Source organism: Magnolia sinica, chromosome 1, assembly GCF_029962835.1.
Source record: "Magnolia sinica isolate HGM2019 chromosome 1, MsV1, whole genome shotgun sequence".
Taxonomy (NCBI): Eukaryota; Viridiplantae; Streptophyta; class Magnoliopsida; order Magnoliales; family Magnoliaceae; genus Magnolia; species Magnolia sinica.
In genome coordinates, this window is record NC_080573.1 from 15,651,180 (window position 1) to 15,665,521 (window position 14,342).

Genomic DNA, 14,342 nt, shown 5'->3' on the forward strand with positions numbered 1-14,342 from the left:
ATGGATGGACACGATTAGAAAATTACTCTGGCACGTGTGTTGTGGAGAGATGGATTTACCATATTTCAGTACTCCCTGTTGTACCGTATCATTTCCCTCTTAAAGTAAGAAACCCTCAGAAGCAACCCGACGACGATCTGAGAGGAAAAACGAATCGCCGGGAAACACAAACGAAGGCAACTACCCGCCACAAATCTTGAAAATGCCCTTCTTCCATCTTTTTTCCTATATTTACGATCATGCCACTAGCAAAAGGCTTCTGGATTTCTTCTCTATATAATCTCAAGAACCATAGCTTTCATTTCCATTTTGTTTCTGTTCTCCCCCATTTTTATTCTTTCTGCTAAATCTAGGGTTTCTGCAACTCCAGAAAATCAGATCTTCGAAATTTTAGGGTTTTTTCCTCGTCGCGTTTGATTTTTTTTGGCCCATTCTGTTGTTTTTCTTCCTGTAAAACCCTAGATTGATTGTTTCTTTTGTTGAGATTTCGATCTTCTTTTGTCTAATTGAATTGTCGGTTCGAGTTCAGAGAATCGGGTTCCGGATGGCTTTGGACGGTGCGCACTGATGTCACTGTTCTGGTTTGTCGTCGGTCAGCTCAATCCGGTTGAAAGAATGGTAATTTTCATCTCATTATCTGCCATTTTACTGTAGATTAAATAAGAAGATTGGATATTCAAATTTATTTATTAAATTTAAATTATTTTTTTTTACGAACATAGCTTCCAAGGAGTAGAGGAATTGTCTGATGGCCCCATTTCCAGGACTTGAGTTATACAAGTGCCCATGCAGTGGTGATCCAGTTAATCACATGGGCACTTTATGGATGTATCATGCCCTGAAAATCGCCCGATGGGACAATCCCAATCCTTTGATCCATGGCCTGCAAATATATGTTAAGATAAACTGCAGCAGCCCTCATGCAGTTGAAAATGCCAAAGATTAGATGGCTAGGATCTTTTGATCTAAAAGATATTTGGAGCATTGTCCGTCATACATGGGAACCTTCAGATTGACGACCTTGGTGAGCGGGCCATGGGCAGTTCATATCCTTGTATCATGGATCAGATGATTGGGTTTGTAGTTTATATGTTCTTGTAGTCTTTTTGGTCATTTGGTTATATGTTCGTGCGGTCTTTTTGGTAATTTGGCTGTTAATGCAAACAGAGAAATGTGAAAATACAGAGGAAATGTCAAATGGTTGACTGAACTATATGGTGTTTTTTGTTATGTCAGTAAGTCAGTAGATTCATTGGCAGGATCACCTTGTGTGGTCCAACCATTCATCTGGTGGGACCCATCAGGAATGGTCATGCCCGAAAACTGTCCCTGGATGGAAAGCTTAGCTATACAATGAATGAGTCCTTTTCTTTTCCCTTTCTCTCTTCTTTATTTCTTTTTGTTCACATTGAATGTAGTCTGTTGGCTACATTTTCAGTGGTCCACTGGAGATGTGACTCTTTATATATAAAAAATGTAGACTGTTGGCTAAGCATCTTCAGGTTACCAATCAGATAGTTAATTTTATTGAATGGAGGAGATTTTTGGGACTTGGCTAATCCATATTGGGCCACTGGAGATGAATGGGTGGTTCACTGTGTGGTGTCTCCATCTGTATGGTTGTTGTGCTGAAGAAAACACCATTCTGTTTGATTTAGCGTCATGTTATCCCTGATAAATACATACAAGCTCTATTTCTGTGCAGTCTACATCGAAGAAGGTGATTACAAGGGCGGAGTGGGAAAAAAAGCTCAATGATGTAAAGATCAGAAAAGAAGACATGAATAAGCTCGTAATGAATTTTCTGGTGACAGAGGGTTATGTTGAAGCTGCAGAGAAGTTCCGGATGGAGTCTGGCACTGAACGTATCCACATGCCTTTATCTCTTTCTTTACATTGTCTATACCTCACATCATTGCCTTTGTATGTTCCAGTTTTTATGGATATCTCTTGTATGTGATGATCTATAGCCTCCACCTTGGCTATCAAAGAAGGTTTGGTTAATTTCAGAATATAATTTATTTTTTCCTTATTGTTAAATAGCAGACATTGATCTCGCAACAATAACTGATCGAATGGCCGTAAAAATGGCCGTGCAGTGTGGTAATGTCGAGGATGCAATTGAGAAAGTTAATGATTTGAATCCTGAGGTAAGATGCTCCATCTCATAATATGACTATCTCAAGGTCATTTTTATATAAGTAATTTAAGTTTTTTATGATTGTCAATTTGTCATTATGGGGATACGGAAGTATGGGACATGTAATTTGTAAACAATGTGCATGGAAGAGCAAAGAGGTATGTAGTAGAGAAGAAGAGAATGCTATCTAGATGAAGAGTGCGATATTCTTTTGACAGTTTAGGATTTGATAGCTTTCCATCAGGGCTGATCATATAGCTGTAGGAATTTGCACTAAGAGCGTCAATGCTGCTTTGGGGTCATGTTGATCCTCCCATGTTTTGTCCTATAATTTCTTATGTTCTACCTATTGTTGTAACTGTTCTTGGACACACCTTTCATTGATAGATCTTGGAAGATCCATAGTAAAGAAAAATGGGTTGTTTTGGCAACAAAGGTATTTTAGATATTCAAAGAGTCAGGAAAATTTTACTTTTTTATTTTTATACACGCACTCACACCTCAGTGGATTTTCACCACAATGGGTACTCGAACTCAGGATCTCGTGTTGAAACTCTTGAGAGTCTACCACTGAGGCATGAGCAAGGACCCTTGGGTATGTGATTTGTCTTTGTTTTTACTTTGTCAAATGACTCCTCAAGTTTCGAGGGGTTTACGCCAGGGTGATCCCCTCTTGCCCCTTCTTTTTCTCATGATTACTGAGGCTCTCTCTCAGTTGTTGCTAAAGGGTCAAAGCGCTGGGTTATTCTGAGGCATTTCAATGCCAAGGGTAGTTACGTCGATATCCCATATTCAATTCGCTGATGATACGCTTATCATGATCGAAGCGGATCCTAAAGCCATCAACAATCTCCACACTACTCTAAGATGCTTCGAGGCAGTTTCAGGGCTGAAAATTAATATGGCCAAATCTAAGGTTTTTGGGATCAATTTATTGGATCTAGATTTAAATGCTTACGTTGAGCACTTGGGCTGCTCGCCTGCCCTGCTCCCGACGCTGTTTGTAGGTCTGCTGCTCACTATTGGCTCCCCTCAGATATCGATGTGGGACAGGGTTGTGGAGAAATTTCAAAAGATGTTTGCTAGACGGAAATGTAGGTACTTATCCATAGGGGTAGGCTCACTCTCATTAAAGCAGCCTTGTCCAACATCCCAACTTACTTCATGTCCCTCCTTATCCGCCCGCCATCTATTATGCTCCAGATCGATAAGCTGAGAAGAGACTTCTTGTGGTGCGGCAAGGAAAATCAGAAGAAATTTCATCTCTTGGACTAGCAAGATGTATGCAGACATTTCCAGGATGGAGGTGCGAGCATCAAAAATCTGAAGGTGATGAACAGGGCCCTTTTAGGCAAGCGGACCTAGAGATTGGGGTTGGAGCCGGAAGCCTTGTGGAACACTGTAATCAAAGTGAAATACGGGTCATCACCGGGAGGATGGTGGACCAAGGAATCTTCAACTTGTAGAGCTTCACGCATCTGGAAAGGTATCTTGCGCTCCAAAAATCCTGTGGTTCAGAATACTGGCTTTCATTTGGGGAACGAGTCGGCGATTCGGTTCTGGGACGACCACTGGTTGGGGGAAATGAGGTTGAGGGATAGTTTCCCATCTATTTATCGCCTCGCCGTTAACAAGGATAGTGCTATTGCTAGCTTTTATTCTCAATTCGATTCAGGCATAGTGTGGGATATTAGCTGCTGCAGAAACCTTTATGATAGGGAGGTTATTGAGTATGCTGACTTACTCGATCAATTATCCAGGGTGATCCCGATCCAATCTGACCCGGACAAAATTATTTGGACAAGAGACAAAACTTCCCGCTTCTCGGTTAAGTCTCTCTACGTTGTTCTCGCTCCCCCCCCCCCCCTTACAACCTTCGCCTCCCCTTTTATCTGGAAATATCCCGTCCCTCCCAAATTTATATGCTTTGGCTGGCTGGCATCTAAGAATCGGATTCTCACGATTGACAATCTAAAGAAGAAAGGGATGTAGCTAGTTCATATCTGCCTTTGCTGTATGGGCAGCGATGAATCAGTGGACCATCTCCTCGTCCACTGTCCCTTTATCTCTCAGATCCGGCATGATTTTTCTTCCAGATTCAACGTTAGTGGCTGCGTTCCAGCTTTTGCCTCCTCCATGTTGGCATACTGGCACGGCTTCAAGTTGGGTAAAATCAGATCAAAGGTGTGGAAAATGGCAATCCTGGCTATCTGGTGGGCGGTCTGGAAGGAGAGGAATGACAGATGCTTCAACAACTCTCAATCTTCGGCTCAAGTTGTGGGCTCAAGGGCGAAAAGATTACTAATTGAATGGGCAGCTAATGTTTATTTCCTTAGGAATTTTAATTTTTTATTTCTAGGCTTGTAGCCTTTTTTGTTTTTGCTATCTCAGCAGATCCCCCCTGTTTTCTCTCCTTCATTTTTTAATATATTCCCGTTGCCTCTAAAAAAAAAATGACTCCTCAAGTTGACTATTAGTCCACTTTTTTTTTTTGTTTTTGAGAGATTATTGGCCCACTTTAGTATTTGGATTTAATGTAAGTTGACTAAAATTTTCAAGACCTTTAGCTCTTAGTAACACCTTTAGCTCAAGGCCTTCAATCATGTGAATAGGGAACGTAATGATTTGATAGATGGCTTAGCCAAGAAGGCTTGGTCTTGTTGTTGGAGACCCCCCCTCTTTGTTGTTTTCTCTTTTGTTTAATGAATTATTCAGTCTTCCCGGAAAAAAAAAAGAAAAAAAGAAGCTCTTTGAACCTTATACCCAACACTATTGAGATGGGAAACATTAATCTCAGAGCTTTATTGGCACGATAGTATTACGTTGGCCACTATAACTTCTCATGTAGGGTTGGATGAATGGATGTGGACTGGACCCCATGAATCACCAATGTGAACAAGAGAGTCCCTCAAGGAGCAAGCTCTGATTGTAAGATTAGAAGTTCATGATGTTTGCAAGAGAGAGAGAGAGAGAGAGAGAGAGAGACCCATCAATCAAAGAAGTAGAAAAAAAGGGTGAAAGAGAAACCCGTTATCCGATGCTTACTGAAGTTTTAGCTTTCCAATTGCATTGTACTCATGTACAACTAAGAATAGGAGCAATGGTTTTTCAACTCACCAATGCTTGATTCTTTAGAATTTCTGCATAAATAGTTGCTTCCTTCATCAAGTCTCTCAGGTTCATCGTCCTCTTCTTGAAAAGAAAACACCCATTTCAACCCAAAATTATTTAGATTGATTTAGGGAGTAAAATTTGGGAGACCAAATTGTTCCCTTTTGTCATGGCAAGGTGGCTGCCTTTCACAATAAAACATTTACAAGAACTTATGCTGACATTTTTAGTAATTTGTCATACCCTTTATACATTTCCATTGCCCGTTCGAGCTATCTTCTCTACCATGAAGTGATCCCCCTTTCTCTACTCTGCCCCTGCCAACCATGCATACCTCTGTTTGGCATTCTCAAAGATAATCCTAATGAGTCTCCTAAAGCAAGTGGATCTGGATCCACAACTATGTACCTGGTACATATATGTTGCATTCATACTATGTCACATACCATTTCCAGTGCCACACTTCTAATTTCTGAGTCTTCCCACATTTCTATATTTGCACATGGTCGGATTTTCTATATCACCTTTTTTCCTTGTCAAGGAAACACAGGTTTTTGGAGGTTTAACTCGTCGAAAATATGCAAAGCATTTGAAGTTATAGTGCTCCTAGTTGCATAGGGAAACATGGACAGTGCATTCAATCTATATGGACTTTCCATTTGGTCCCACCCACTCTTTATGGGCCTCCAAGAAAACATCACTGCAAGTGGACTGCTCTAACAATCCAATCAATGGCCTAAAATATGGATGGTCAGGATTGTTTATGGAAAATATGTTCAATCAATAAGCTGAACCATCCATTAAGTGGAGCCCATAATGAATTGTTTGTGCTTCTAAGCAAGGTATTCAATAACAGTAACTCTGGCTGGGCCGTAACAGTCATTACGGCCCTTTAACAGTCAAACTATTTTTTTAAGGATAAAATGTGGTCTCGTATCGGCTCATAATGGCAATCCATAACAGCCGTTACGAGCTTTTTTCTTCGATTGAATCATGCATAACAGCCCCACATCATGTAACAGGCACCAATGTTCTGTTACATAACAGCTGTAACTGTTTTTAAATACCACGGTTCTAAGGAATTGCTTTGATCGGAAGATTTAAGCTTCCCAGCCATGAAAATGGAGTTTGGGTTGAATTTTGTATGTGATTCAGAATCAGCTGGTGCATCCCATATTCATCCTGCAACCTGCTGTCATCTTGGCATGGGATCAAGATAGGAAAAATCAGAACGCGTATTTGGAGATTTGCGATTCTCACAATTTGGTGGTCAGTCTGGGAGGAAAGAAATGATAGATGCTTCAATGACAAGTCTGCTTCGGTTCAAGCTGTGTGTTCCAGGGCCAAAAATCTGATTTTTGAATGGGTGGGCAATGTAAATGGTCTGAAGGACTATGATCTGCTATTTCTAGGATGCTAAGTTTTCTGCTACCTCAGCAGATATCGTTTTCATCTTTGTTCCTCTTATTTTATATTTATATATTTCCCAGTTATCCTTAAAAAAAAATAAAAATGGATTGCTATAAAATAACTAGCCAACTTTTATGTCTATTATCATCTGATCAGCTAAATGGACCGTCCAGTTCGATTGATTGGACTGTCCATGTATCCCTATGCAACTAGAAGCACTTGATGATTTCTCTACCTAAATATCGGTTTCTCTTCTTCTATTTGACCAGAAGTAATGCATGCATATTGCTGACCAGTTAAACCTCTAAAAACCAGCTGTTCCTCAACAAAAAAGTAGGTGGATATACAAAGCGCACCCATGCGAATATGCAAAAGTGGGAAGATGTAAAAACAGAATTGCTGTACTGGCAATGGTACGTGACGTGATACATATACAGTGGTAATAATGCAACATGTATGTGTGGGCCATACACAATGGACAGTCCAGATTGATTGATTAGACTGTCCACGTTGTTAAGCAAGTGCAACTGGGATTGATTTGTATGTTGCATGCCAACCAAAGAACATTGGCATTAATCTACTCCATCCTGTGCATTTAAGCTTGACCTGAAAAGATTGATTTGCAGATTATACTCAGTGAATGCTTAGAATTGCTGCAATTGAACCTTAGGAAATGCTTTTTTCTTTTTCTTTTTTAAAGGATGAACCTTGGGAAATGCTACTGTTAGAAGACATGGAATTTTGGGTCTGTTCCTGCTGCATCCTTACATGAGAAACTTGCAGATGGTTGCTAATTATGTCTCCAGATATAATAATCTCCAGTGATCTATATGTTACCTTGCCTTTCAAAAAAGATCTATATTTTACATATTTTTACTTGTTTAGAGTTTTTTTAGATAGCAAGCACTGGTCAGTGAGATTGTTTCGCATTGAATGCTCTGGATCTTAACTTTTTGCAAATTCTGCTTTTGGGGTAAAATGCAATAATCAGGCTATAGTGCAGTATTGGGCCAGATCGTGTTGGAGTGCGAGCAGTGTTTCAGCAAATATTTACCAGTGGGCTCTCTGCTATTCTTTGCAGCCAGCTACTTGAGCATGTCTGATGCAGCAAAATTGAAGGAAAATTCGAATTGGATTTGCAATGTACCTCTTAGGCATCGAACCTCAAAGATATGCCAATAACTTGATAATTAAGCCCAAAATAATGGACTAGAGAAACACATGCTAAAGAGAACTATAGTTAGCAAAACATGCTACAGAAACTCGTGCTGTGAAATCTTGAAAGTATTCTCAATCAAGCAATCATTATAATCTTCCATGACGAACGAAATTATGGCTTTGTAGCATTTGAATTGAGGCCTGAAGTGGGGGGAAGGAGATGAGTGCTAGTGCCATGAAGAGTAGGGAGGGAACCAAACATATGGCTTTGTAGCATATTGAGGCTTGGAGTGTGCAGTTTTTTGGGCCTGCATTTGCATTTGTGTGTGTGTGTGACTGTCTTAAAGCAAAAGAAGCCTGGGCCTAATGCCCGATTAATGTGATGTAGAGAGAACCCTGAAGCCTGGTCTTAAAGCCTGACTGGTGTGATGTAGAGATAAAAGCCTGATTGGTGTGACGTAGAGAGTGGCTTTATAGCCTTATAAAAGTTCATGAAGTCTCCTTAAAAGCAAAGAAGCCCAATCCTAAGGTCTATGGGCTATGCTCTTGCTTAGATATATCATTTCGTAAACTACCTCAACTTGCAATGAAGGAGGCATCTTAATTAAGCAAGTAAAGACTTTCTAGCAGTCACATGTCATGGGAATATTGTAATACTGGTCTGTTATTAAAATTTTAGTTGCTTGCATTTTTTTACCACTTGGCCATCAAATGGTAATGGAATAGAAGTTCATGTGCTTAGAATGTTATGTTCACTGGACAAGATGGTTTTCTGTGCAGATACTGGACACAAATCCCCAACTATTTTTCCATCTTCAGCAGCAGAGGTTGATAGAACTGATTCGGAATGGAAAAGTAGAAGAAGCTTTGGAGTTTGCCCAGGAGGAGCTTGCACCAAGGGGTGAAGAAAATGTAATGTTCTTTTACCTAGTTCAGTATCCCTGGTTAGTTTTATTAATTAACATTTTTTTATCATGGCTGAAACCTGTCAGCCTCACCGAGTTCTCTTCTTTTGCTCTAAATTAAGGAGGCTTTTTCTCATGATCATATTTTCTCTATTTGATTGTTTGAACAAAAGATTTTCTTTTTCTTTGATTCACACAACACCAGAATTATTAGTTGGTACGTTTCATGCAAGGATGGAAGACACTGCCAACTAGATTTCCACTTAAATTAAATTATAAAGTTTCTTATGTAATTTTTTACCAAGATCTTAACAAATTCGAGCTTCTACAGCCAAACTTTTTAGAGGAGTTGGAAAGGACAATTGCACTGCTTGCATTTGAAGATGTGTCAAATTGTCCTGTGGGGGAGCTTTTGGGCATATCACAGCGCCTAAAAACTGCGAGTGAAGTGAATGCTGCCATTCTCACAAGCCAGAGTCATGAGAAAGGTTAGGAGATTTTCCCTGCATTTTGCACTATTTCACAAAATGGAGCCCATTTAATTTTAATTTTCTGCTTCTAACCCCCTGGTCGATATATACAAAGAGAAGATGCTGGTTGCTACATTGATCATCATATGGAATTTTAAATTGCCATTTCATAACTCTAGCTTCTAATGCCCCAGTGGATTGAACTGGAAAAACTATTAGTGGGATTTAAATGACTAGAATATTGATTTCTCTAGTTACTTTTCTGCATACTAAACGCACAAAATATATCACTTCATGAGTAAGATGTATGTAGGTCAGTGTTCGAAATATCGGTATCGCGTTACGCATCACATCCTTGGGATGTGGATACGTATCGGTTATTGCATAGGATAATATCATTTGTATCGGATAATTTATCGCACTTTTTGGAAAACATGGGGAAACATTCATAAAATGGTTGAATTTTTTAATGAAACTTCAGGGATTGTTAAAAAAAAAAACCTTAATACACACTTTTACATCATAACATCTCAAAAAAGAAGTGCATAGAATGGGTTTCCTTTGTATAGGGTCCTAAGCTATGCATTGTTTTACTGAACTAATGTAATTATATTCAAATTGAATGCATAACATTTAGAGTGTGTGTGATGATCATTTCATCAAACACTCCTAAATACTTTGAAATTAGTCTCAATTGACAACTGGTTGAAGGGAAATTTCGAGAAAAAAATAATATTTCAATAATTTTTAATTAAAAATGATTTTTATTTTTTGAAAATTGACAAGGACTTAAGAAATCAGTAGATCAATGCTCATACATGCTTGATTTCATGTTTGGAGTGCAACATCTCAAGCAATTTGGGAGAAATTTGGGAAATTTTAAATTTTCCCCAAATCGGACCACCTACACTCAAATTTCAAAATTAGAGTGTATGTGATGATCATTTCATCAAATGCTTCTAAATACTTTGAAATTAGTCTCAATTGACAGTTGGTTGAAGGAAAAAAAAAATGGAGAACATGAAGAACCAATGGACATTGAAATCAAAGCTTCAACTCCGTATTTTTCATGCAAAACACAAAGAACTAATGTATTTGTAACCACTTGACACCGATTTGACATAATTTCAATAAAAAAATGGATCAGAAATTGAAAATACTCATCGGATCGACCGTGTGGGATATATCGATAGTACCTCTACGTTTCGTGTCGCACAGGTGGGATATAAGATATATCGTGGGGTACATCGGCTGATATCGTCGATATTTATAACATTGGTGTAGGCATGTATGTATATATGATATTAATTGATTGATAGACATGGTCATGCACGTGTTTTATCATGTAGCAAATCGATTTGGTATCCTAAGCATTCACACTAGAGTAAAGAAATCCAAAAGGGAGAAATTGAGATTAGGGTCTGTAAACACCCACTAGTTGAGACAGGCATGGGTCACATGTTGCTTCAAGCACCAAGTCTATGAGAAAAACCTCTCCGTAAGATCGGTGATCAAAGTCTAATAAAGCTTTGGAGTTGTAGGGTTGGGTTGTATTCTTTGCACTTTCTGCGCTTCTCGAATAAAGCTTTGTTATCTCTCAGAAAATAGGATGGGTGGTCAAAGTCAAAAAGATAAGCGATAAGGATCGAATGGTGGACCCCAAAGATTTCAAAGCGAGGTTTTGAATAACGGTCGGTGTATTGGCCAGGCCCAAAAATGATACGATAGGGGACATATTGGACTGTATTTGACCTGCATCAGACAATTTTTTCGGGCCCAAAAGAATTGAAAAATAATCCAGAAAATAGGGGGGGAAATGTAAAACACCAGAATCTATCATTTTTTTTTTGTCTTCAACATGCAGTCAGCATTGTATCACACCATTCTTTGATAAGAATGTTGCTTGTGGGCACGATCTGCTAAAAGCGACCAAGGTCCTAATTGAACACAAATCAAGCATGATTTAATTGAAATACAACGTAAGTAAGATGGGGAAAAAAAGTGATGCTTTTCTCTTCTGATGTTTTCCAAAATGGTTCATACTTGTCGTGCAGCCTATTAACAGCCCTATAGAGCACCTAACTTTTCAGTGGCATATCTGTTGTGCTTAGAGCTGGGCATCGGTCCGGTTCGGAACGGATCGGGCCTAACTCGAGCCAATCCGAAATCTCCCTGGTTTGACCCAAACTCGATCCGATCCAAGACCGAGTCCGGGTCACCTGACTCGGACCGATCCGATGCAGGGTTGGCCTGATCCGAATCGAGTCCGACTCAGTCAGAGAAACTGAGTCAAATCAGGTTGGGTATGATTCGGATTGTTTAAATTTAATCCAACTGTTTTATGTGGTGTGATCCACTTCAACCTTCAATATACTATATTTTTGTGCTCAAGGCTTAAAATGATATGTCCAAATGGATGAACGGCTTTTAGATGAAACATATATATCAAGGTGGGCCCCACATGGCTTTAAAAACTGTATCCACGCTTTCACCGAAACGTACTATAGTATTGACGTTCACTGCAAGAAAGTGCAGAGACTTGCTGTATTGACGTTCTTTTCACGCAAAGTCTTAGCAAGTTTTGTGTGTCTCATCATGGGGTATGTGTTATATCCAAACCGTCCATCCATTTGGCGAGCTCATCTTAAGGCTTGAGATGAAAAATAAGACAGATCTAACTATCATGTGGACCATATGAATTGTTTAACGGTGAAAATCATTCTCTGTTGCTATTTGTGGTGTGGTCCAGATGATTTTTGGATATTATTCATTTTTTGGATGATGCTCTATAATGGTCTCTAAAAATATATGAACGGTGTAGATATAATAAATACATCACTGTGGGGCCCATGTAACTTTGATATCCTTTGAACCGTTCGTACAACTCGGAGCTCGAGGAGCGTCAGTGCTCGTCTTCGCACGACACTTACCTACGGCAGCTGGAGCGTAGTCAGACAGACGTCACGTCATGGTGGGAGGGAAACGGAGACATGGTCGGTGCTATGTGGGCCCCACCATGACGTATTTGTTTCATCCACGCCGTCCATCTATTTTTACAGATCATTTTACAGTATGAGTCAAAAAATGAGGTATATTCAAATCTCAAGTGGACCACATTACAGGAAACAGTGTTGAATGAGAGCCGACCATTAAAAATATTTTGAGGGCCATAAAAGTTTTCGATCAAGCTGATCTTTGTTTTTTCTCTTCATCTGGGACTGTATGAACTAGTTAACAGATTGGATATCAAATAAACAGTATAGTAGGCCTTAGGAGGATTTTAATGGTGGATATCCAACCATTATTGTTTTCATGTGGTGTGGTCCACCTGAGATTTATATTCCTCTCATTTTTTGTACCAAGCCATAACATGAACTTCAAAAATGGATGAATGAAATGAATGAAACACATACATCCAGATCGGGCCAGATCGGACCGAATCGGATCCAAACGGATCGGATCGATCCGGGTATGCATGGATCCGTAATCGACCCGAAAAACTTTCGGATCTAGCCTGACCTACTCGATCCGCACCGATCCAGGCCGTCGGATCGGGCCAGATCCACCAGATCGGGTCAGGATTGCCCAGCTCTAGTTGTGCTTGGGAGCATATATACCAATTGTTATATCTCTTGCATCTGATTTATCTATTAATAATAATTTCTTTCCAATCGAAATTGGCCTCTCTGCACCTATTAACTGATTCTTTTTCTCCTCTTGCTAATTCAATCCTGTTTTTGTCTTTCTTAAGTATTTTATCAATTCTAATTGTTCTGGATATCTGCCAGCTGTCCTTTTTCTGATTTACGCTTGTAGTAATTAGACTTTATACCCACTAAGACCATCGATATAGATTGCATCACCAATTCCCATTTTTTCACTGCAGACCCAAAGCTTCCCAGCTTGTTAAAGATGCTGATTTGGGCTCAAAACCAGCTCGATGAGAAAGCAATTTATCCACACATCAATGATTTATCCACCGCCATGCTTGAAGATCCTGCCACTTGAAAAGACACGAGCTCTGTGCCAGAATCTCAGGTCAGTCTCTGTTGTATTGTGAGTTGAAAGTTGAAATGGAGCATCATGTAAATACTTTCATATAGGATTGCATCTAGGTTGCTTCTCAGTTCCTTCTAGAGGTATCTGGACAGAATGATTCTTTTTTCCTTGGTAGGCCAAGTTCTCTGGCACCTTGTTTTCTGTTGTACACTGGAGCTTGTTCCCCGTTCCTGATAGAATTTAAATATTGGGGATGGTTTTCCATTTAAAAGGCTTACAGGAATTCCTTACTGATTGTTCTTGTTCACGTCTTTCTGTGGATCAGCTATATTATACTCATTACTACCGCAATTATTATTGTTGAGCTTGGCTAAGTGCACGCCCTTGTACAAGTCAACTAATGCATGCCCCACCGTGTGTGCGGCATGGCAGATAGGTGAAATATCCAAGCCATCCATCGGATGGATCTCACTGTGCAGATGCCACTGCCCGTAGATAAAAATTGGTCCACTCCGTGGGTCTGTCGGGATGGTAGAAATAAGTGGACAGGTTAGAAAACTTGGGCAGATTTTTCACAAACATTTCTTCAGTAAACTGTGGCCCACCTGACTAGTAGGCTGACCTGGTTCTTAGGATAAGTAATCTACATAGTGGCACCCTTCTTGTGGACGGCTCAGATATTTCACCTGTCTGCCTTGCCGGCACCCACATGTGGACTTATCGAAGCTTTTTATTGTTATTATCGAGATCGTAACTAAAATCAACAACATGCTACTTTCAATGGTATGCATTTAGTTCACACTTTGGTTCTTCTTAAATTTTCGGCTCATGCCCTAAAATGAGCTTGTAAAACAGATGGACGGTGTGGATAAGAGATGCATCACGGTGGGCCCTACAGAGGAATGCTCATTTCTACCCGCCACATGTTCAAGCGCACAAGACAAACGCAACATGCGTGCGTATGCGAATGATGGGTTTTCCCTGTCATGAATGTTTCTTAACCAGATGTGGCAGGTCCCTTCATCAGGTGGGCCACAGACATGAGGAATGGAAGGTTTGAAAATGAAAGCCAACGGACTATATTGAAAAAAAGTAAATCAACGAGCATGGATCGCTGTTTTTGGGTTGCCCGCATGCACCTTGGGTACC

At 39.8% G+C, this 14,342-nt stretch overlaps 1 protein-coding gene across 7 annotated transcripts; it reads left to right on the top strand.

The window, feature by feature from the left end:
• The first annotated feature begins 18 nt into the window (after window positions 1-18).
• On the top strand, window positions 19-13,485 carry LOC131240912 (protein GID8 homolog). 7 transcript variants are annotated; one of them, XM_058239459.1, is made up of 8 exons: window positions 19-176; window positions 530-618; window positions 1,706-1,865; window positions 2,047-2,150; window positions 7,362-7,406; window positions 8,600-8,731; window positions 9,056-9,212; window positions 13,081-13,485. In XM_058239459.1, the coding sequence occupies exons 2-8, from the start codon at window positions 568-570 to the stop codon at window positions 13,200-13,202; spliced, it is 771 nt and encodes a 256-aa protein (XP_058095442.1). In that variant the 5' UTR covers window positions 19-176; window positions 530-567; the 3' UTR covers window positions 13,203-13,485. The 7 variants fall into 7 exon arrangements, with proteins under 7 accessions (XP_058095442.1, XP_058095430.1, XP_058095458.1 ...); XM_058239447.1 differs by having other exon boundaries at window positions 21-176; window positions 2,044-2,150; XM_058239454.1 differs by lacking the exon at window positions 19-176 and adding an exon at window positions 371-395 and having other exon boundaries at window positions 2,044-2,150.
• The last annotated feature ends 857 nt before the right edge of the window (window positions 13,486-14,342 follow it).